The sequence below is a fragment of the Pteronotus mesoamericanus genome, unplaced genomic scaffold, assembly GCF_021234165.1.
Source record: "Pteronotus mesoamericanus isolate MK-2021 breed Mesoamerican mustached bat unplaced genomic scaffold, CSHL_Meso_final scaffold_21, whole genome shotgun sequence".
Taxonomy (NCBI): Eukaryota; Metazoa; Chordata; class Mammalia; order Chiroptera; family Mormoopidae; genus Pteronotus; species Pteronotus mesoamericanus.
Window position 1 is genome coordinate 6,196,677 of NW_026555310.1, and position 25,043 is coordinate 6,221,719.

The 25,043-nt window shown below is 37.2% G+C and overlaps 1 protein-coding gene across 1 annotated transcript in view; it reads left to right on the plus strand.

The window, feature by feature from the left end:
* SENP1 (SUMO specific peptidase 1) overlaps positions 1-25,043 on the plus strand; it is a 57,342-nt gene that overhangs the window by 26,786 nt on the left and 5,513 nt on the right. The window contains exons 7-13 of the mRNA XM_054591178.1: positions 215-318; positions 402-685; positions 2,766-2,820; positions 9,171-9,209; positions 10,039-10,123; positions 10,368-10,523; positions 11,848-11,979. Coding sequence (XP_054447153.1) covers positions 215-318; positions 402-685; positions 2,766-2,820; positions 9,171-9,209; positions 10,039-10,123; positions 10,368-10,523; positions 11,848-11,979 — 855 coding nt within the window. The remainder of the gene's footprint in view (positions 1-214; positions 319-401; positions 686-2,765; positions 2,821-9,170; positions 9,210-10,038; positions 10,124-10,367; positions 10,524-11,847; positions 11,980-25,043) is intronic.

Genomic DNA, 25,043 nt, shown 5'->3' on the forward strand with positions numbered 1-25,043 from the left:
ATAATTTTCCAAAATATACTATGTGGTATTTACTTCAATAAACTTCTCTTATATCTACTTTATAATTTTCTAGAATATCCTTAATGAACCGTAATTTTTAATTATCTTGAGGACTCTGCTTGAGCTCTGGCAGGGCTTTTGGTAATCTAGATGCTACTTTGGGAAACACTTGCCTTATTGGATGTGTTTAAGACTTGTTTTTTTTTTTTAATAGACAGTTCAAGAAGAAGAAAAAGAGATCTACAGACAGCTGCTACAGATGGTCACAGGAAAACAGTTTTCTGTAGCCAAACCCACCACACATTTTCCTTTACATCTGTGAGTCACAGAAACATATTTCAAATGAGTTTAATTCTACATGTGTTATATGATATTGAAACTATATTTTTCTCTTGCTCTAGATCTCGATGTCTTAGTTCCAGTAAGAATACTTTGAAAGACCCACTGTTTAAAAATGGAAACTCATGTGCAGCTCAGATTATTGGCTCTGATTCTTCATCATCTGGATCTGCCAGCATTTTGACTACCCAGGAACAACTGTCCCACAGTGTATATTCCTTATCGTCTTATACTCCAGATGTTTCATTAGGATCCAAAGAGTCTGATCCTCTCCATCAACTCCAGCATCACCACTCTTTTCCACATCAGCCAGATAACTTATCAGTTTCAGATGCACAATCCAAAGGTAAAAATGGTACTGTATAACTATATTTTCAATGTACTTTAACTGTATTTTCTCATAGCCAATTTATTGGATCTATGTGGATTGTAACACAAGGTTGTAAGGCATATGTAACTTAATTAACACATTAATACCTTAAATACATATATCTCACTTATCCATGCAGTGAGTAAATGTATAAGTAACTTTTTTCTTATGTGAAAATGCAAATTATTTCATACAGTATTTAATTTTTTAAAAAAGATTTTACTTACTTTTAGAGGGGAAAGGAGGGAGAGAGAGAGGGAGAGAAACATCAATCTGCAAGAACTGGGGACCTTTCAGTTCGCAGGCTGGCACTCAGTCCACTGATCCACACCATCCAGGGCTCATACAGTATTTAAAAGTTTACCTTCCTAAGCAGAGTCTAGAGTCAATTTATATTAAGCTCAATTACTTCAGTGCTTTCTCTGTTTTTAGTACTTTTACAATGAAAAGTACAGTTGACTCTTGAACAATGTGGGAGTTAGGTGGCGCTGACTGCCTCTGCCCCGTGCACTCGAAAATCCATGAGCAACTTTTAACTCCCCCAAAGCTTGACTCCTAATGGCCTCTTGTTGACTGGAAGCCTTGCTGATATATAGTTGATTAATACATATTTTGCATATTATATACCGTATCCTTATAATAAAGTAAGCTTAGAAAAAATGTGTTTTAGAAAATCATATGGAAGAGAAAATACATTCACAATATTTACTTTTTAAAAAATCCACATGTAAGTGGACTGGTGTAGTTGAAACCCATGTTGTTGAAGTGTCATCTGTACTCTGATATTCTAAGAATTTTGGAAAATCAATAAAATATTAAACTTTTTTATAATTAAAAAAAATTTTTATTGTTCAATAAGAGTTATCCCCATTTCCCCCTATTGCTCTCCCCTGCTCTGCCCACTCCCCTGAAGTAAAAGTTCTTAATCAGGTAATACTTACAAAACCTGTATAATGCATTTATACATTTTAGAATGGTTGTCAGCAAGTTTTTTTCATTAACTTTCAGCTAATGAAAACATTCCATTTCTTAATATTCTAGTTAATTAAGGTTTTGCTATGATAATTTTTCTCTTTGCTTAGTTTCCCTTTTAGGTATGTATTATATGTATATTTTTGGTATGTATTTAGGTATGTAACTTAAAACAAATTTTAGGTTAAGTTAGATATTAGTGATCTTTTGATAGATCCATCTCTAAGGCTCTCCTTCCTCAGTTTATTTCATTTTTTTCTAACCTATTTCTCAGTTTCTTAAAATTCTCACTGGGGAATTAAAATTGTTGGTGACATCATTATATAGCTACACATATTCATGAAAATTTGTATTACATTTTGTGAGGTGATTAATGAGAACTGAAATTTTGTAAAAATGCCTTTAACCTTAGAAACAAATGTTATATGGCAGATGCTTAGATACACCTAAACTGGGACAAATGTACTACATCAAACTGTGTGATTACTTTCCTTGTATTATATAATGAGTATTTTAAGTAAGGTTTTAATCATAGTGCTTTAGAAGAACATGAATCTTGCCTTTATCACACAGAAAATAAATGATACAATGAAAGAATTTGTACTTTTTGACTCTGCTACTTTTCCTATAGCTGTTTCTTTCTGCTTTCTTTTCCCTTCCCTTCTCCCTCCCCTTCCCCTTTACCTCTTTCTTCGCCTTTGCTCTTTCACCATATTCAGTCTCATGATAGTTAATGAACTAAAGACTTTTGAGATATCTTGGCATGTTCTTGTTCTCGAGAAACAGAAAGAGGAAGCACAGGGAACAAGGACAGCCCAGGAATAGAGGCTGAAGATATATATTCTTGTGTTTCAGAGTGACTTCTTTATTTGTGAGGCAAGCTCTTCACTAAGCCCCATTCTTGGCTCAGTGAACATGGATCTGCTGCCTCTCTTTCTCTTCCATCTTATCTTTATCTTTATACTGTATTGTTTTTATGGAAATAGAGCATAACAAAGTATGGGAACTTAAACTATGGACATCTAGAATGTGTAACTGTGTGGGATTTTATCAGTAATGATATGCTCTGTGTTTCTTTGTTTAGGATCAGACTCTGTGATTTTACTCAAAGTGCAAGATTCCCATACTCCAACTCCCAGGTAAACTTTGGAAAAGGGACATTATTAACATAGTTTTCTCCCCTCTTTAATTACAGGTTCTTTAGTAATAGTTATGCAATATAAAACTAAAACTGCCTCAATTCAGATCTCTCTCATGTGTTGTTTGAATTATTTCAATAACTCTGTGAGCGGTTTCCTTTCTCCAGCCTCCATTTTGTTCTTCATTCCATCTTCCACTGTGTTCTCAAATCTATTCTTTGCATTGTTCTTCAGTCCATCTTTCATTTTATAACCAGCGACCTTAAATGCATAGCTGATCATTCATTAAACTCCCTCAGGGGTGGCTTGTCAGACAGAGAATCAAGCCTAAACTTCTTAGTATGGTATACAAAGCACTTTCTTCATAAATCATGCTTCCTGTCACACATTCGTTCCTTTAACAGGTACTTACTAATAGCCTATTGTGTGCCAGGTGCTAGTACAGACATTGGGGACAATAGTAGTGAACAAAATTAAATCTCTTCTCTCAGGCAGTTTACATTCATGGTATTGTTCTAAGTTGATACAGTTTCCTTTGCACTCTACCCTTTAGCTGCTAGAGAATTTGATTCGTCCAAATCTAGAATATTTCCAGGAGTGTGGCAGGGCTGGAGTGAACTAGAGGTTAGGATGGGTGACTTGAAATCTACACACTTATATTTAATTGAAGAGTATGCAGCTCTAGTTAGTAGTCTGTAAATACTGAATATGAATAATCAGATAAAACACTTCCTAGTATAAAGAAACCAATAAATTTTATTTTTATGGTACATTAAAGTAAAATTCAGATAAAAATTTTAAGTTACAGCATAGCCAGAGTAACCATTTAATAGCTATGTATAAATCTATTATAGAGATGTACAAGCATAAATTATGGAATGCCAGAACAAGTTGATTTAGGCTGCTTTTTCTCTAATATAAAGAATGCAGAGTGCTGCAAAAATTCAAGTACGCTTAATTGAACATAATTAAAATATTGGAATGTGTTTTGAAAACAAGTAGTTAGAAGTACCTGCAATACTAATTCAAAGTGACAATCATATGGTGACTAACCCAGTATTTTTGCTTTAAGGTACGCTAATAAAATTTGCATTTAAGCCCTGTCTGGTGTGGTTCAGTGGATTGAGCACTGGCCTGAGAACCAAAAGGTTGCAGGTTTGATTCCCAGTCAGGGCACATGCCTGGGTTGTGGGCCAGGTCCCCAGTTGGGAGCAAGAGAGAGGCAACCAATTGATATCTCTCTCACACATTGCAGTTTCTCTCCTCTTTCTATCTCCCTTCCCTCTCTCTAAAAGTAAATAAATAATGTCTTTTTAAAAAATTTCATTTAATAAGAAAAAAAAGAACTTCCATTCTAGTTGTAAGTAAGGGGAGGGGTGGGGGACAAATAGTAAACAAATAAATAAACTAACACATATGCCCGGTGGTGATAATGCTGTGAAAAAAATAAAGCAGGGTAATAGACTGGTAAATGTTATTTATCTAGGATGGTCATGGCAAGTCTCTGATAAGGTGACAGTTCAGAGACACGGCAAGTGAGAGAAGGAGCCATATGGAAATATGGGACTCTTTCACATGTTTATTATATGCTAAACTTTAACATGATAATGTATTTTCTTACCTTCACAGTCCATGTTCTTCCTGTTGGTATATCCTTCCTACCTCAACTTGTCTGTCTGGCAGTAGTTGCTTTCTTAAGCCTCAATTCAGATGTGATCTCCTACATGAAACTTGACTCCTCTGGGTGGTATCGAGTACTTCTTCTTCTGTGATCCAATAGGCTACTACTTAGATTGCTGTGTCTCCCATGTATTGCCTTAAAGTTAACTGCTAGGGTGATAATAGTATCAGTTTTCCATAAAGAAGATTAGTGGTAATAAAATGTTTTTTTCTCATCTCTGCCCTCCCTACTTCTTTGAAACTCCCCTTTACATTTCCAAACTTAAGATATTTAAACAATTCTCTACTTGTTATTGTTTCTCAAGAACACTTTACAGTTTGGATTCTTTATTCTTCATTTATTTTATTTTATTTTAGAGCCAGACCTAAGTTCTGATCTTGTCTTTTCTAGGCTTCACGTAACTTTGGACAAGTTACCCTTCTGAATTTTAGTTTTCTTATCAGTAAACTGCCAGTATTAATACCTTACTGTTGAATTGTTGTGAAGATTAACTTACAGATAAAGCACTTATAAAAGTGTTCCACATGTAGTATACAAAAATAGGTATTCTTTCTTGGGAGAAAGTTGATCTCATCTAAAGAATGCTTTCAGTTCTGTAATGGTTTTGTTTTATTAAGTCTGCCTTTCCTTTCTGGAAGATTTCTCTTCGATCTATTCCCAGATAGCTGAAGAATGAGATGGAAGGAGAAATGGTATATTGGGCAAAACTGATTGGATAGTGCTCTTTATGGAAATTGGTGGTTACTCTCATAGGCTTGGTTGATTGACTCTTTATCTTTTTTTTTTTTTTTTTTTTTTAAATTCTCACCTGAGGAAATGCCCACTGGTTTTAGAGAGACAGGGAAAGGGAGGACAAGAGGTGGGGAGAGAAACATCCATAGGTAGTCCCTTGTACATGTCCCAACTAGGGGACCAAACCTACCACCTAGCCACTTGCCCTGACTGGGAATTAAATCTGTGACCTTCTGGTTTCACAGGATGACGCTTCAACCACCTGAGCCATACCAGCCAGGGCTAGCTCTTTATTCTTAATCTCTATCAGCAATGAGGATTTGCCCTTATTTCCCAGAATATGCCATGCCATTTCATGTCTCTGTGCTATTTTACATTCTGATCCTTCTTCCCGGAATTCCTTTTTTCTCCTTATTCAGTTGTTAAACTCTTACGTTGCTTTTTAAAATCTATCTCAGATGTTAGTTTTTCTCTGACTTCTCCAGGTAGCATTAGTCTTTCCTTTGAGCATTTCTGTCACTGTACCCTGTTGGTTACTAACACCTTTGCATATCACCCAGGGCCAATCATAGTGCCTGACACATCATGGGAACTTAGCAAATAAATCTTTGTTAAATAAATGAATTTCCTAGAAAGCCTGCAGTGCTTTCTTGAGTAGTTCAAATGCTCATCATCTTCATTTTGCTTTGATGCTTTGGTTTATTAAAAGGCACTTTACAAAATAGAAGAACACAGTCTTTGGAATTGGCTCTAATCCTGGTTCAATTTCCTTTTCTGTATCATATGAATAAATAATTCCTTATTATCTATTATTGAGGTTTAATTAATATATGAGGATTATCATGAAACTTAATACGTATTATAATACACCTACAGCAGAGTTTTACACATTGAACATTACGTATGTGTTCGGTAAGCAGATGTAGTTATTGTATACTTCAATTGTATGAGAAATAATATATAATCCTTTTGAAAAGCAAAGAGATTTTGCTTTCCTAAGCCAGGAGATACCCAATCCATTGAAGAGACGTGCTTGTCCCTTACAGTATTCATTTGTTTAATGAATATTGAATGCCTGCTGTGCCAGGTACTGTTTTTGGTGCAGAGGATACAGTAGTAAATTAAAAGACAAATTTTGTCCTTGTGAGGTTTATATTCTAATATAGGAAGTAAACAAATGGGAATAGCATGACCTAATATTATGCATTTCTGGGTATTTCTCGTCTACTTTTTATATTGTACAGTAAATGTGTTCTCATGTTTTTAGTATCATACACTAAGTAGCTCCTTACTGCTACCACTGATCTCTGTGGCTTTCTGTGTTGGTTGTTACGTCATTTGTTCACTGCACCAAGGAGATAGGCTACATCCTCTTATGTTCTCCCTTTATTAACCTCGGTGATGGTGGGAGACAATAGAATAGTATTTTCATTGTGAAACTCCAGCCTTATGATGATTAAGAATACTAATTCTCAAGTTAGGCTAAGGAGCAATAAGAAGGGATACCCTCTGAGCCTTTTTTTTTAACCTTCACTAGGACAGAGTGTAGAGATTTAAGAATTGAAAGGGACTCTAATCTCCAGATTTTATAAATCCTAAAATTAAGTTTCATGGAAATGACTTGCTCAAAGTGACAATCTAATCAGGGACAGCCCCAGGAGTTCTAGGTCTCTTAACTCCCAACTTGATGTTCTGTTTCTTTGTTCTACATATCTAAAATTTTCTTTGGAAAAAGAGTTTACTCTTTTGTTTCTGTGAGAGATCCTTCAGTTAGGGCTTGGCAAGGAGATGAGAGAGTTTGAGAAGAGCAAAAGGCCCTAAGAAGTAGAGTTAACATGCCTGTGACTGGCATAGAATTGATCTCTGACCTTTGAAATGGAGTTGTGTTGCTGAGTTTCTGCTTTGGTTCATTCACGGACTCATTAGCTGTTTGATATGGATTGTTTGGTGGGGATTTTCAGTATCAGCTTCAGTTTGGTTGAATATATATATTTTTGTTGTTGCAAATACACTTTTTAAAAATGTCAAGCTGCTTTTTTCCCCCCCAACTGTAGTTGACATTCAATGCTGTGTTAGTTTCAGGTGTACAGCATAGTGGTTAGACGTTTATGTAACTTGAGAGGTGATTCCCCTGATAAGTCTTGTACCCCCTTGACACCATACATAGCTATTACAGTGTTACTGATTATATTCCCTATGCTGTACTTTACATCCCCATGACAATTTCATAATTGCCAATTTGTACTTCTTAACCCCTTTACCTATTCAGTCTGTCCCCCAAACCCCCTCCCACCTATCCACCATCTGTTTGTTTTCTCTGTCTCTGACTTTGTTTCTGTTTTGTTTGTTGGTTAAATATATTTTGATTCAAGTAGACTGACAAGAAGTCTAAAAACCTGTAAGGTTTGATTAAATCATTAATAAAGCTATCAGTCTGAAACATTTGGGGAGAGTAATATTTTAGTTTAATGTATTATCTTGACAAGCAATGTACTCTTGCACATAATGTTGGTCTCTCATGCAAGTAAGGAGCTATGCTAAACAATTTCTCTGTTGAACTTTGAGTCATTTTTTTAACTATAGTACAGGTATAGAAGCAAGTAGAAAAGTAAGAAACAATAATTTGACAATTGCATTTAGAAGGGTTTCTTGACTGGAGAATGTCCACCAAGTACAAAAACAGTTTTGCTGAAATCAGTAGGATGAGACACAAGAGAGGTAGCTTCATTTGTCAGAATATCTCTTGATGCAAAAACTCAGAGCTGGCAAAGAGCATGAGTCATAAATGACTCTATGAGGGTCTGACCTCATCTGTTTAGGAATTCCTCTTTACTCTGATGTCCAGGGGCAGGACATGTTTGCCAGGCAAATTACTGCTATATTCTTGTTGAGAGGAGCTGCATTTTGTGTGTGTCTGAAAATGTACCTGAATATCATATTGGTACTTCTGCATAAAAGCAGGGACATAACCCAGTCAACTGTCTGCAAGTTCAGAAATCTCAGCCTTATTTCACAGTGGGTTGGAGCCAGCTCACAACTCATAAGAGATAATAGAATTTTGAGAGCTGGTTATTAAACACAGCCATTATTTCAAAATTAAATTCTATAAACTTACAATTATATTGAAAACAAAGATAAGTATTCAAAAGTCATCATTTTCTACTCACTGTTATCTATGTTCTTAAGGTATCATAGCTGAGTGGTGGAAATACTGCAGAATGATGTGCTACTGCACATCTCTTCCTAACTCCACATTCAGCGATATCATGTTGGTAGGTTGAAATGAGCCATGGTGGGAACATTTACATAACAGAAAATTCCCACACCACCAATCAAGGCTTAACTTGTTATTTTGTTGATGGACTTGTCTTAAGAAAGTAATGGAGAAAATGTCAGTAATGCCAATTAAAAGTGTGTTGTGTGTGCAGTGATTACATTGTGAATAGCACAGTAGATTGAAAGTAAATTCTTCTAGTATTCAAAAGCTGTTACCTGATTCAACAAAGAAGCTGCTCACATTATTATTGACAAAGGACTGAAGTCAAGTTACTTGTGTCCTTGTTGTTTCACTTTCATCTTGCTAACTTAAATGAAACTATCAACCACCTTGCATGTTGGACTGGTACTTACTTGTCATTTGCCACCAAAGGTTGCTATGGATACAGAAGTTTGACAAAAATTAAGGAGTGCATTCTGTAAGAATCAATTGTAATGCAATCAATAAAGTATTTTATTATGAAAAAAATATGTATGCAAATGACTTATTTGTATTTCTTTAGTTCCCAATTACAATTTTATGTAAGTTAGGTTTTTGAAGTTATCCATACTTCTAAAGCATTCTTGTAAATTGTTAAATGATTGATTTTTTCTTGGCAACAATATTTGAATTTTCTCATAATTCTGTTCATTTGTCACATTTTTCTTTTTCCACCCGTAGTCCTACTTTTTTCCAGGCAGAGCTGTGGATCAAAGAATTGTAAGTTATTAATTTTAGTATCATTTTTTCCTTCTCCATCACATCCTAATTTCATTTAGAAGAAAACAATTAACCAATCATTCTATCTATAGTTAGTAAAAACTCCCTATTTATAGCTGCTTATAAGACAACTTTTCAGTTATTGGGTTTTAAAATTCTATTGGTGTTAGGACATTTCAATGCTCAGGTTTATTAAATCTGTAACAGTTGTTGAAGCTAACTTGAGTTGGAGAAATATTTCAAAATTAGCAATTATTCAGAGAGGATAATAAATGCCCTTATTTTCACATGGATAAAACTAACTTATTGACCAATTTCTATTTCTGGAGTTTACAGAATTACCAAAAGTTCTTAGTCTTCAATTTTAAGAACTTACTTTAAATTATCCAAACCTCAGGTCTTGATTTTTTTTAAAGAAAAAGTAGACCCATACTGTTCCTTTGATTCATAAATACAGTATTTGAATTAAAACTTCAATGATGTTTTATGTTTTCTCCTTTGGGATTCAGTCTCATTTTTGGATTTCCAAAATAAAGCTTAATTTTCTCATAATCTTAGAAGTATGAAAAAAAAGACTGCACATTTACAAATATCCATGAAAGTCATCTGTTCACATTTGGCAAGAAACTAATTTTTATCATTTCAGTAAAAACAGAATAATTTCAATAACACCATGTGGTTCCATTCTGCCTCAATACAATTGTAGCATTGTTAGTGTAAGGATTTTAGACTTCATATATGAGAGTTTTATATTTATTGCTCAATGTACATCAATAATGAGCTGATGCTAAGAGAGTGGTCTTGCATTTATGTCACATTCCTTTTCTAGAACTAGTGTTTATGATTCTCGAGCGCGGGAAAGATTGCGCCAGATTGAAGAGCAAAAGGCACTGGCATTACAGCTTCAAAACCAGGTAAAAAAAAACTGGGATAAGGTTATAATTAAATAGCATATCCAAGTTGAAACTAATTTGAAAGGTTACATATATTTGGGGTCAAAGCTGTTAAAATTGCAAGAAAATACGGTACCGTAGCATTGTATGTACTTACTATTTATCTGTCTATCTGTCTATTGATCTATCCAGCTAGTACTACTCAGTTTACATAGAGAGAGAACATATCTCTTTATCCCACTTATTCTCAAATTCTGTCTTTCAGAGATTGCAGGAACAGGAACAATCAGTACATGATTCAGTGGAACTGCGCCTTCGTGTACCTCTTGAAAAGGAGATCCCTGTCACAATCGCCCAAGAAGCAGAAAAAAAAGGTCGTAAATTAACTGATAGTGAAGATGAATTTCCTGAAATCACAGAGGTAAATTACGTAATATAAATTTCTGCACTAGCAAGTGTTGTGTTTAGAAAGAATGCTTTAGATGAACTTAAAACATAAAAATAACAGAGCCTGTGGTATTTAAATTATATTGCTTATGCCAGAGGGGAGGGAAGTTGGGGGACTGGATGAAAAAGGTGAAGGGATTGAGAAGCAAATTGGTAGTTACAGAATAGTCATGGGGATGTTAAGTACAGCATAGGGAATATAGTCAATATTGTAATTCTGTATGGTGCCAGGTGGGTACTGGCAATATCAGGAGAGGGGGGTTATAACACTTTGTAAAGTATATGATTGTCCAATGACTATGCTGTACACCTGGTATTAATATAAAATAATATTGAATATAAACTGTAATTGAAAAATAAAATTTAGTTCTGACCAGTGTGGCTCATTTGGTTGGGTATTGGATCACAAAACGAAAGGTCAGCGATTGGATTACTTGTCAACTCACATGCCTCGGTTGTGGGTTAGGTCCCTGGACAAGGCACATGTGAGAAGTAACTGATCAATGTTTCTCCCACTTTCTCCTTTTCTCTTTCTCTAAAAATAAATAAATCTTAACCAAAAAAAAGTAAAAAAAAAAGTAAAAAGTTGTTTTGCATATTCCTGCTTTCATTTGTGTTACAGCCCAATATTGGTTTTATTTTTGAATGATTATTGAACATTGAGGAAAGAATTATGGGTGGCTTTTTGCAACTTCAGTGAAAAGCATTTAACAAATTTGTGTTTCATTTCATGTTCAGTAAGCTAAGCTTACTATTTTTGTAAGTAATAAAAACTTGGTATAAAATTCAGAAGGTACATAAGGTCTATATACATTTTAAAGTAATCTGTTTCTTAATTTAGTCTTTTGTTTGAAAAACTCACATAGTTGGTGATTATAACACATATGGTTGTGCTGAATTCCATGTTTTACATTAAAAAAGAACAAAAGAAAAATCCAGGAAAATGTATCTAAAAGAGACTACCTTTACCTCCTTCCTACTTTTTGGGAAACATTCTATTTCTCAGGAAATTGGATCAAAAATATAAAATATAATTAGATCTTCTCATAGTCTTAGAAAATTTGATAGCAGGAATAACATGAAACAAAGGTCTGAACTGTTGTGCTGAAAGAGAGAAGGGAGGACAAGGCGGGATAGGATGCAATCGAAGATGACTTCTGGAAGGAACAGATAGCAAAATGTTAGAAGTACACAGTTGCTTAATAATAAATAGTCTGGGAATGTGTGGGGCTTGGTGAGAAATGAGGTGTGTCTGAAGCAATGTATGTTTAAATCTCCAATACCTCTTGGTTCTCTAGGAAATGGAGAAAGAAATAAAGAATGTATTTCGTAATGGGAACCAGGATGAAGTTCTAAGTGAAGCATTCCGCTTGACTATTACACGCAAAGATATCCAAACTCTAAACCATCTGAACTGGCTCAATGATGAGGTAATCTTGCACCCATTTTTATTTTCAAACAGTAAGTGAACATTAAGTGGAAACTAAAGGCATGCATTGGCTGGTGTGGCTCAGTGAATGGAATGCTGGCCTGTGAACAGAAAGGTCACTGATTCTGTTCCTCGTCCGGGCACGTGTGTAGGTTGCAGGCCAGGTCCACAGTTGGGGGCATGCAAGAGGCAACTGATTGATGTTTCTCTGGCCCAGCGATGTTTCTCTCCCTCTGTTTCTCCTTCCTTCCCCCCTCTCTAAAAATAAATGAAATCTTTAAAAAAATGAAATATTTAAAAAATATTTATTTATATATATTTTCAATTTATATATATAAAACTAAAGGCATTATTTCACTGTTTCTCTAAATGGATGGCCTGGTTCAGAATCAGCTGTCACAGGCTTCTCAGTTCTCCTTAATAAATATGAAGCAGTGTGGTAGAGATACGCATTAAAAAAAAAAAATGCCAGGTGATTTTTATATGCTTTAAAGTCTGATTTAACTTCAAGTCTGAGAGCTGCCGATTTACCTTTTATATATTGACATTTTGGACACTGAGGGAGAGGACATTTACTCATTAGTATTGTCACTGTCTTTAAGGCACTTACCCTTCAACTCACATATTCAGAGAAAATACTTGATAGCTGACCAAGTTGTAGTATGAAGGAATACTTTCCATGTACAGTTCCATTTCTACTTCCCCTTCTATCTCTGCTTGTTCGAGGTCACTTAGGTTATCAGTTATAAGCTTTCTAATATAGCCTATTTTTAAAACTGACATTGAAAAAGTTACATTATTAAATATTTAATATATTGAGTTAAAAAAAGTAATGGCCCTCAGCTTTTGAGAGTTCTAATTATTTTAAGTAACTTGATTACTCTACAGTCTTTAAACTGATGTGTCCTAGTCATATACCTGTAGGAGCTTGTTTTATTTTAGAAGGATATTTTCACAGCAAAAGAAGAAAATAGCTTGCATTTTTTCCTTAGTACCTGCCTCCCATTTTAGGTCCACTAGCAACATTCCTGCCCGATATTTTTGGGTGTGCTCAGGCTTCCCAGCTATGGAGGATTTTTAGATACTCAGTGTAGAAAGCAATAAGTAGTCTAGATACCTAATTCTAGTCTTGTTTGCTAAGGAACTTCCAATATTGGTTTGGCCAAAAAGCCCATATGGTTTTTTTCATAAAATAAAAGACATATTTTTTTTACCAATAACTATTGATTTGGATATTTTGAGTATGTCGGCTACCTGCCACATGGTAGAACATTAATTATTCTCAATTAATGTATTGATTTGATCGCTATCAACTTCAGCTGGTCTACCTGACCATGAAGCACCAACCAGTATGAAATCTCCAGCACAGAACTTTGCAAACCACTTCTGACATGTTCGATCAGTCACAGCATCTTCTCCATACACTGCACAAATCTTTTTTTGTGTTTCACTTGCGTTTTTTCCTTTATTAAAATAATAAAGCATAATATGCCAGTAATGTGTATTTTCTTCCATCTTCAAAATTAAAATGGCTACACAAAAATTGACCTATTTTGATAAGTATTTTTGAAATGCATGCTGATATGACAGTTGTCACAATACAGTCTAACAGAATTGTTTCAAATGAAGTTAAAGACAACTAAGCACTATTAGAGTCATCTTACGGAAAAAAACAAACGAACTTTTGGGCCAACCCAATAATAATATTGGCTAACATCTGTTGAGCATTTACCCGATGTTAGATACTGTTCTAGTGTTTTATGTTTTCTTTTCACGTAATGGTCACCGCAACCCTTGGAAGTAGATTCTGTAATTTTATCATCTCTATTTTATAGATGAAGAAACAAGGCATAGAAAGGTTAAGAAACTTGTAGGGTTACATGACTAGTAAGTAGCAGAGACAGGATTTATACCCAAGCAGCAATGCATTATATTATGTATCTTATGTATTATATCATACCATCTCAGAATTTTAAATTGGATCCTGTTTTAGGATGAGAGATATGGATTTTGAGAGCCATATTTCATGTCCAACGTGTTGATTTTTTTCTGGAGCCAGCTGGACTAGCCCTGTTCTCTTTGCCAATCATGAATTTATAAGATACAAATTTTTATCACTCCATGAATAATACCTTTGGCCAAGAATAGTAAGGAAGGTATGTTTGATACTGTTTTGCTTTAGGAGAAACCACCATGGTTCTTTTGGCTCAGAATAGTGGTATGAGAACATTGGATCAAATAATAGAAAAAAAAAGGAGCTTACCAAATCAAGGGGCAAAATGAAAATCAAGGACAGTCAAAAGTATCCACTAATTAAGTGTTTTTGATTTGGAGACAGTAAACTATGGTCTGCCATTTTTTGCCTGCTGCTGCTAAGTGGGCTGGGGTCAGTTATTCTACAGGAATGTAACCTGTTTGTTGTAAATTATGCAGAACCTTCTAGGGGGCAGCAATGAGTAGCATATGCACTGAGTTCTTGCTATTTACTGTGGCAGTCACCTCAGTAAGATCCCTTACAGAGACAGCATTCATCAGGACATATTTTCCATTCCCTGGGCCCATCAAGGGTTGGATTTTTAGCAAGCAAAGTTAATGGAAATTACATTATTAGAAGTAATGAGGGGAAGGAAAGATTATTCTTTTACTTTATCTCTGTCAAACCTACCCTAACTTGTAGGAAGTGCTTGTCTTCTGAATTCAAAATAATGGTAATGTTGAATCTTCTGATCTGTAGTCAGACATGTTACCCATTGTGCCACTGGCCTGCACCCTAGAATAATGGTAATCTTGAAAGCAAGTACCCATTCACATGTCCATGATGATGATAACCACTTTAAAAAGCACCATTTTCAAAGTACCTTATGTCTCAGGCTTTTAAAGTGATTGCCTGTTAGAAGCTAACATTCTGATAAGGAATTAGTAGGTATCCTTAAGTATTTGTACTCATTTAAAAATACTTAATTTCATTTCTCAATTGTGAACTCTCCGTCTTTCTCTGCAAGTAATTTGTCCTCTCTTTAGTCCTATTTTCCTTCCCTCAAATAGATGTTTTCATTAATAACCATTTCTCTTCTTTTTGTATCTCTTGTCAGTTGTATAGGGTGCATTGAAACTTTCTTCAAAATAAGATGACTGAAAAATTATTCTTACCATTTTTGAGACAAGAATTATAAAATCCTAGAAGTGAAAGGGACCAAATTTAGTTTATAAGGAAAATAAAATCCAGAAGTTTATATTTGGGTATGCACAGAAAGCCATTAAGTTACCCTTTCTCTGGTCTCTTTCCTAGAAGAAGAATATGCCACAGTGCCTGTTCATACAATAGGCATTTTTTTTTCAATCCTCACCGAAGACTATGTTCATTGATTTTTAGAGAGAAAAGAAGAGAGAGAGAGGGAGGGTAGGAGGGACGGAGGAAGAGAAACATTGATGTGAGGGAGAAACATTGATCAGTTGCTTCCTGTATGCGCTCTAACCAGGGATTGAACCTGCATCCTAGGTATGAGCCCTGACCAGGAATCAAACCCATGACCTGTCGGTGCGTGGGACGGTGCTCCAACCAACGGAGCCACTTGACCAGGGCCATACGATAGGCTTTAAAATATGTTTTTATGAATGAGTTTTTGTATGGGTTAAATTCTGTATAGCGTCAAAGAACTAATTATGGACAGGATTGACATTTTATCTTACTAATAAGAAAATGAAACATCTCGGAAATGAAATGTGGAAACTGGCTGCCTTGTAAAGAATCCAAAAGGAAAGCTAGTAACATCAGGGACATTGTAGGTGGGGGTTTCTCTACTGGGTCTGGTGATTAGTTATTAATATAAATATCTAAAGGAAAGGAAACAGGGTTAAAGAGAGGAGGAATTAGTTGCAAAAGTAGATTGAAAGTTATAATGAAGAAACAAATAGAAATATTTTTAAACGGGTATCAATACTAGAAAGTATGTGTTAATTCCTGGAGATTGAATTGGATAACTTTTTGAATCCAACTCTTAAGATTCTAGACTAAACATCTTGAGGAGAAAACTGCTTTGGGCTTTGTGTTTCTCTTTATGGCCTGATGATTCTGCTGCTTAGAGGGCCTAAAAGTTGTTTTATAAGGCATCAGGTAAACTTAGAAATACATGGCATACAAGTAAATGGATCTGACTTCTGCTCTGATCATGATAGAATAAAATAGATTAGATTAACCATTTCATCTTAACTAGAAAACTAGATAAAACATGAAAACAGCAATTTTCAGACATTGGGTAACAGTGATCCCTGAGAGAAGGGAAATGAAAGGGATGAGTCTATGATTTGCCTAGTTTACTGGGGTGGTATATTGAGGGCAGAGAGCTGGTAAAACCTAGCAGTGCCTGACACTCTGAGGAGACAGAGTTCCAAGTTTGGGAAGACTAAAGTGGCTAAGATTTGTGAGGTCAAATACTGGAGGGAAGTTTCTGTAGAGGGAGAAAGCTCCAGAAGTGTGCAGAGGGCCCTCCTTAAATCTTTCATTGAGTACCTGTCTGTATATATTCTGGAAGGAACTAGTAGAGGCTGGGAACTGCAAGGACGAAGGAGTAAGAACAAGCCTCAGAGCTAAAACAGGTGCCTTGCATAGTTTATGTTTCAGTCAGCAAGAATGAAAAAGTCAAAGGGTATTGATTATTTAGAGTCCTCAGAAGAGTATTGCCTCAGGATTGGTGCTGAACTGGCCCTAGAATAAAGGCTGCTCTGGAACTTTGGTAACAAAGCTTGAAACTTCCAAGTAACTTAACTATATCACAGAACAAAGCCCAACAATATTTAAAGAAATACAATAAATTCTAGTAAACAAAGCCCAGCAACATGATATTCACAGTATCCAGCATCCAGTCAAAAATTACCAGGCATGCAAAGTGGGGGGAAAATGCAATTTATTACAAGGGGAAAAAATTCACTAGAAATACCCAGAAATGACAAAAGTGATAGATTAAACATACAAAAATACTAAAACAGATATTATAAACATATTCCATACATTGAGGAAGGTAAATAGACGTTATAAGAAGAGAAATGGAAGATATTTAAAGAAGACATAAATTGAACTTGTAGAAAAATACAATACCTGAATTAAAACATAGAAGATACAGAATAAACAGTAAATTAGACCCTGTGGAAGAAAAGAAATGAATGGACTTGAAGATAGAGCAAAGGAACTATCCAAGTGAAACACAGAAAAGGCTAAAGAAAGATGACTAGAGCATCAGTGAGCTGTGGGACAATATCAGGGAATCTAAGCATGTAATTGGAGTCACTGAAGGAATGATGTGGTGTAAAGGCTGTCACAAAAAATTAAGAAACAATGGTGGAAGATTTTCCAAATTTGAAAATTTATAGCAACAGATCCAAGAAATTCAGCATACCACAAGTATAAAAAACACCACACCAAAATGTATAATAATTAAATTGCTGAAAACCAGCAATAAAGAGAAAAATAATAGACCTCTGGTCAAGATGGCAGCATAGGTAAAAAGGGTTTGCCTCTTGCAGAACCACATCAAAATTACAACTAAAATATAGAACAGCCATCACTCAGAACCATCAGAAATCAAGTTGAATGGAAGTCTGACAACTACAGAATTAAAGAAACCACATCCATCCAGATTGGTAGGAGGGGTGGAGATGTGGAATGGGTTGGTCCCACATCTACATGTGGTGGATAAAAATTCAGGAGGGATATTTTGGGAATGAGGAGTCCCAGTTCCACACCAGACCCCCAGCCTGGGGTTCCAGTGCCAGGAAGATAAGTCCCCACAACTCCTGGCTGGAAAAACCAGTAGGGATTGAGTCAGTGGAAGAAACTCCAGGAGTCCCAAACAGTTGCCCTTAAAGAATCCACATGCAGACTTACTCAGATTCATTCCCTCTGAGCTCCAGCACTGGGGGTAGCAGCTTGAATGGCACCTGTGGCATACAGGGAAGTACTGAAGTGTCTGACATCAAGGCGAGAGCTAGAGGGCAGCTTTTTCCCAGACAGAGAGGCACACACCAAAGGCCATTGTCCCTCTCCTGAGCCCTCCCCACACAGCCACAGAGCTGGCAGGCGGATGCCATATCTGAGACTCCATCAACCTGGCTAATACTGTTGCCCTTCCCTGAAGATCCCTTGGGACTCTGTCCCACCAAACTTATGGGCCCACCAAAAGTGTTAACCATGACTTTTCCATATGAATGGCTGGTCTTGGATCATGCTTCACAATTTCCTAAATCCTCTCAAATAACCAACAGCTGGACTCAGTAAATCCCTGGTCCACGTACCTCATGCTAAATGACCCCAGGCCTGGCACCAGAAGCAGCCAGCCTAGATTCACAGCTTGGTTTTTACTGGGAATTGCTACACCCAGCACAAGTAGCAGCCATCTCAGATTGCTTTATAGCTCAGGAAGGATGGTCCCAGGCAGAACACAGGTAGGGGCTGACCTTGGCCTGCACGCCCTGGGAAATGCCAGAGCCTACAAAACCTGTGAATAGCTACAGACCATGTTGGAGCACCACCACCTTGCCCCTCCACAGCTGATCCTCCATGGAGTGCAGAAGTTGGGTGTCAGTGGTCACAGCCAGTCCTTGCAGCCGACTGGCCTGGGTAAATTCCTCCCATTTACCTGCCAACAGCAGTCAAGCCTTAACTGTAAGAGGATGGTGGACTCAGCCCATATAAAATGCGCACCTCAAGTACCCAGCTTGGGTAAGGGGGAGGATGTGCCACTGGACCCTACAAGACACCTACTAACTACATTAGGCCAGGCCACCAAGACAGAGTCATAGCAGCTCTACCTAATACATGAAATCAAACACAGGGAGGCTGCCAAAATGAGGAGACAAAGAAACATGGCCCAAATGAAAGGACAGATTAAAACTCCAGGAAAGAACTAAACAAAAGGGAGATAAGCAATCTAGCAGATGCAGAGTTCAAAACACTGGTTTTAAGGATGCTCAAGGAACTTAGTGAGGACCTCAACAGCATAAAAAAGATACAGTCAGAAATGATGGATACACTAATTGAAAGAAGGAACAATTTACAGGGCAACAACAGTAGAGTGGATGAAGCTGAGAATCAACTCAATGTTTTGGAATATAACGAAGCAAAAACAATCAGAACAGCAAGAAGAAAAAAGAATCCCCCCCAAAAACAAGGTTAGTGTAAGCAACTTCTGTGACAACTTTAAGAGGTCCAACATTCGCATCATAGGGGTGCCAGAAAGAGAAGAGAAAGAACAAGAAATTGGAAATCTACTTGAAAAAATAATGAAAGAAAACTTCCCTAATTTGGTGAAGGAAATAGACATGCAACTCCAAGATACACAGAGTGTCCCAAACAAGACCGATACAAAGAGGCTCACCCCAAGACACATCATAACTAAAATGCCAAAGGTTAAAAATAGAGAATCTTAAAAACAGCAAGAGAAAAGAAGTCCATTACCTACAGGGGAGTTCCCATAAGACTGTTAGCTGATTTCTCAAAAGAAACTTTGCAGGCTAGAAGGGATTGGCAAGAAATATTCAAAGTCATGAAAAGCAGGGACCAACAGCCAAGATGACTGTACCCAGCAAAGCTATCATTTAGAATCGAAGAGCAGATAAAGAGCTGCCCAGACAAGAAAAAAACTAAAGGAGTTCATCATCACCAAACCATTATTGTATGAAATGTTAAAGGGACTTATTTAAGAAAAAGATCAAAACTATGAAAAATAAAATGGCAAAAAATATGTTATCTTCTAACAATTGAATCTAAAAAACAAACTAAGCAAACAAGAAGAGCAGAGACAGGATCATGGATACAGAGAGCGTTTTGATGGTTGCCAGATGAGAGGGAGGAGGGGGAGAATGGGTGAATTGGTGAGGGGATTAAGAAGTACAAATAGGTAGTTACAGAATAGCCATGAGAATCTAAAGTACAGTATTGGAAATGGAGTAGCCAGAGAACTTATACACATGACCCACAGACATGAACAATAGCGTGGAGATTGCCTGAGGGAGAGGAGGTTGGCTGGGTGGAGGGGAGCAAACGGGGGAAAATTGGGGCAACAGTGGTAGCATAATTAATGAAATATAATTTTAAAAAGATAAAAATAACCCTGGCTTGTGTGGCTCAGTGGATTGAACACCGACCTGTGAACCAAAGGGTCACCAGTTCGATTCCCAGTCAGGACATATGCCTGGGTTGTGGGCCAGGTCCCTGGTGGGGGATGCGCGAGAGACAACCACACATTGATGTTTCTCTCCTTCTCTTTCTCCCTCCCTTCCCCTCTCTCTAAAAATAAATAAAATCTTTTTTAAAAATACTTTAAAAAACATTAAAAAAAGATAAAAATAATACAAGCAACTAGAGGAAAAGAGACATATTATATACAGAGGGACAGAGAGCTTTATGAAACCATATAGGCCAGAAGCCAGTGTAGTTACATCTTTGAAATACTGAAGGAATTTTTTTAAATTTGGCAACCTGGATCCTATACCCAGCAAATAATATCTTTCAAAAAGAAGGCTATACTGTTTAGACAGACAAATGCTGAAATAATTCATCACCAGCAGAGCTGTACCATAAGAAATATTAAAGGATGTTCTTCAGGCAGAATGAAAACATGAGGTAGTAAAATCAACTTATACAAAGGAATGAAGGACAGTGGAAATGCTTTCAGTTTTTAATATCTCTGAAAGACACTTGATTAGTTAAAGTGGAAATAAAATGAGGCACTGTGGGGTTTACACCATGTAGAGGTTGTTTCCAAAATGCAAAAGCATTAGACTCTTAGAATTCGTTGGAATACTGTATTTCTAACTTTACTGGTTGGGGAAAAGCCATGAGGAAAAGACCAGTAACAAATATGGGTGCAGGAGCAATTAAGGTACCATCTACATAGCAGACTGTAACTACATGAATGACACAGCTACAGGAAGACTTAGTTGCCTATTTTGTAAAGGCTCTTCTTTGAAAGAAAAGAGATGTCTTAGCTATTCAACATCACAGTAGCCTTGTGTATAGAGAAAGAATTCTTCCTTGATAGTGGAGAAGTAAGAAGACTTTACAAGGGATGTACGTGTCTGTCCAGAAAGTATCCAGTCATGTACTATGAAAAAATAGAGACATTTATTGAAGGAGATACAAGATACAAGAAATGTTGTACATAGGACAATGATACCTCAGTCCCCTTCAAAGTAGGCACCTTGGGACCTCACATAGTTCTCCTAATTGCCATCTGCTGCCCCATTGTGTTTTCCTGAACCTCATCAATGGTCTGAAATCTCTTCTCTTTCAAAGGTGATTTTAGTTTGGGGAAAAGCTAGAAGTCTCAAGGCGCCAAATCTGATCTGGAGGGGGACTGAGTCACTGTGTGATTCGATGTTTTGCCAAAAAACTCTGCGTGAGACTTGATGCACAAGCACACATACTGTCATGCTGAAGCTGCCAATCACCGTAGCTGTGGCCTTCTGAATCATCCAAATAGTCTCTGTGGAGGAATGTTCAAGCTTAATGCAAATTTTGATGCAGATTCGTTGATCTGCTTGCTCAGTCATTTTAAATGCAATCGCCACATAGTACACATGCTAACTCAATGGCATCCACTGCCCCCACTGACTAGTAAAGTAAAATCCACATTGTTCATGCATGTGCATTCCAGTCCACTCTCCCTGGCTGGCAGGTTACAACAATGTCACGAAAATGGTTCTTGTTATATTAACAATGGCTGGACTTTTTCCAGACAGGCCTCATATATCAAGGTCACCTGATTTTTACTGGAGAATTAGTGTCTAGATTCAGAGCACGTAACTCTTTGTCTAGCATTCTGACTTTCAGAACACAAATCTTTGATGGAGATGGGGAATTGGTAGTGGTAATAGCTTTCTAATTGTTTCCAAGGAGGAGATTAGTTTAAGTGATGCTCAGTAAAGAGAGGAAACAGCTTGTAAAATATTAAGTCCATCTAGACAAACCTAGCACAGGGAATAAATTTTCCTTAGGGAATAAAATCTGATTGCTTAAGAAGGGAAAAAGCTAGGCACAATGAGATAAATTAATTAAGGGAATATGATGGGTCTACCATATGCTCTGCATTCTTGTGGAATAAAATGATGAGAATGGAAATTTTAGTGTTTCTAATGTGAGTCATTGGTAGATTCCACATCATTATAGTGTACTTCTTTAAAGTGTCTCTTAATAGAATTAGTCCTTTTAATTAACCAGGGATTTATGTAGGATAACACCAAGAATTTTAATTAACAGTTGTCATGACTCCATAAAAATAGGTACCCATTACTTGTCTTTCTCTAAAACTTTAGCAGTAATTCTGATAATTTGCTGATTAAATTTGCATGTGAGAAAAATTCTGCGTACATGTTCACAGAGAGGGACACAATACACATTGCTTTTCTGAAGTCTGCTGTTTTAGTTTTTATAATATTATTAGGTTAAATCTAGAAGTGAATGACCTTCTGGCTCTTGATACTCAAGTGCTGCTGCTTGGTTATTCTTTTGGGCTTTGTGGTTGGCTAGGATAGATTTAATTTAAAAATCAGAATGGAAGATCAAGGTGAAAAATCTAAAGAGGTAAAATAGGAAAAACAGCTTTGTTTCCCCTAAAAGTTGTATTGGTCCCTGCTCAGGAGTCCATGCCCAGGACTCCTAGAACATATTTTTCTAAGCCAATTAGAAGGGTTCAGAATGTAAACTTGAGAAGGGTTAAAAGTCAAGACTACTGTTAGTGAGATGTTTTACTTCTCAATGCTTGAGAAAACAATAGTTTGGCTGGTTTACTGGGCAAGAAGGAAGATGCAAATTGTAGTGGCCATTTAAGTCCTTGTGGTAACAGAGGAAAGGATTGAGTCCTTAGTTTGAAAACATTGTAGGGCTTTCTTTTAAAGAGAAGCTTTTTTTCAGCTTCGGCCTGGCAGCTCTTCAAATAAAATCACAAAGGAACAAGACACTATAAACAGCTGTCCTACCCCAAAACAGGACTGCATAGACAAGCAGGCGCTCATGGCCAAGGCTGTGAAGGCAGCAGGAAGGGCAGCTCCGTAGGCACCAGGAGCCACAGCAAGCAAATAGAGGCAAGTGTGGGTCCCAGAAAGAGTGACAAGTGGACTAACACTGGTGGTCATCTTCAGGTGCTGATATATTGGCAAGACAGACAGTAGGTACAGGGCTGATTTGCTACTTTTAGCTCCCTGTTTCAAAGGGAACTCAGAAATCCGGAGCTAAGAGAATCTTACGTGTAGACAGGCTCTAGCCGTGGGAGGGGAGGGACCCTTGTCTTCACAAAATATAAGCAAATGCTCTGACATATCACTGCTTGTTTTTCATCTTAAGCACTGTGATCCCTTCTCTCATTTCTTTTTCCTTAATCTTTAGCCCTCCTCTGTGAGATGACATGTAGGATTCTTTTTGTTCTCTAATTCCTAGCTTAGGTTTGTTTTTGTTGTGGGTTTGTTTTTTGTTTTTTTTTTTTGTATGATTGCGTATTGGCCGAACTATGGCAATTTTCCTGGTTTGGACAGAGTAATAGCTGAAAACCTGAGGAGAGAAACTTGGGTTTAAATTCTGCCTCAGATGTCAGATTACACATTCTTAGCTAATGGGAGGGAACATTGAAGCCACCACACTCCCTCCTACTGGGATACCGGGGAAATGAAAAAGAACCGACATTACTTCTTAGAACTAATTAATAAGCTGACTTTGGAGGAGGCCATTTCCCTCTCAGTGGAGAAACATTTGTTGGAGGCAGAGCTAAAGCAATGGAAGAGGGATTCTTAAAGGAAACAGACAGCATTAGGTATTCTCAACGGCCAGGTCTGTTTCTGTTCATCTGGGTTAGTCTTTAGCCTTATACTCCACCCTTTCAAAATAAAAAATAAACAAAAAAAAACAACAACCAAGCAACCCTGGCTAAGTCCAGCTAAACTTCATTGGTCTCAGAACTCTTTCCTCCTAAAAATTAGGATAGTCATGTGTAGCATGACATTCATTTATGTCATCTTTTTTTACTTCAGGGTAATTATCCCAAAGGTTATAATTACCTTTATGGGCACCTGGGGAAGAAATATCTTTGTGGCTATCATGTGCTTTACTGTCCTTACTCTCTGCCTGATTCCTTCCATCTTCCCTATGAGTCCTTCTTGCCTGTTAAAATATATAATTTGTCTGCCCCATGGAAGGTTTGTCTTAGAGTGACTGGCAGGTCATCTGCCTGTTCACTTCACCCCTTGGATTGAAGGGTTTAGCTTCATTGCATGGCTAATATTGTGGGATGGGTAGAATACCAGAGGAATCAATGCCTTCTTGCGTGCTTTTTCTCACTATATAATGTAGTTTATAGCCTCGAAATATGTGCTTGCTGGGCAGACCGTCCTGTATTCATGGCTGCTTTCGTTCCTAGGAGTATTATTAACACCATTATCCTTGGGGGCAGGTTTAGATCGGAAACCTAGGTTGAGAAACCTGTAATCCTAATTGTGTCTTGATTCATTATCATTATTTAAAGTAACAGTTCTAGTTATCTATTGGGCATCACACTAGACAGAAAATTAGCCGCAATCTGAGTCCTTTTGGCCTGCTGGGCCTGTTGCTCAGTCTTCAGAGATGCAGACAGAAGAGTGTCTGTCTTCAACCCTAGCTTCCCTTCCCCAGCTCGTTCTGCCTCATGGCAAGTGTGGTTTTCCTGCAGCTGCCTAGGCATCCTCATCTATAGGCCCTTTCTCTCGTCTAGACCATGCTCTGGTGTGTTCTTGGCAGTGGTCCCTGCTGCCTGCCGGGTATGTAGTTGCCTACTGTTGGGCAGTAGCTCATTGCTCTGGCATCCTAATGTGTAAATATTTGTCAAAGGCCGGGGGCATTTTCCCATTCCCCAAAAAGCATTCTGAAAAATGTGCCTGTTTTCTTAGTCATATTTCCAAGGTGTGGATCAGTTAGCCCATTCATTCCTTGCAGTTGACAGACACTGGCCTGGCCTCATCTGACCACATAAAGTAAGGATGCAGTAACTTCCGGCCCACTAACTTTGACTTTAGTACCGAGGAGTCCTGGACCTAAGGGAACCATAG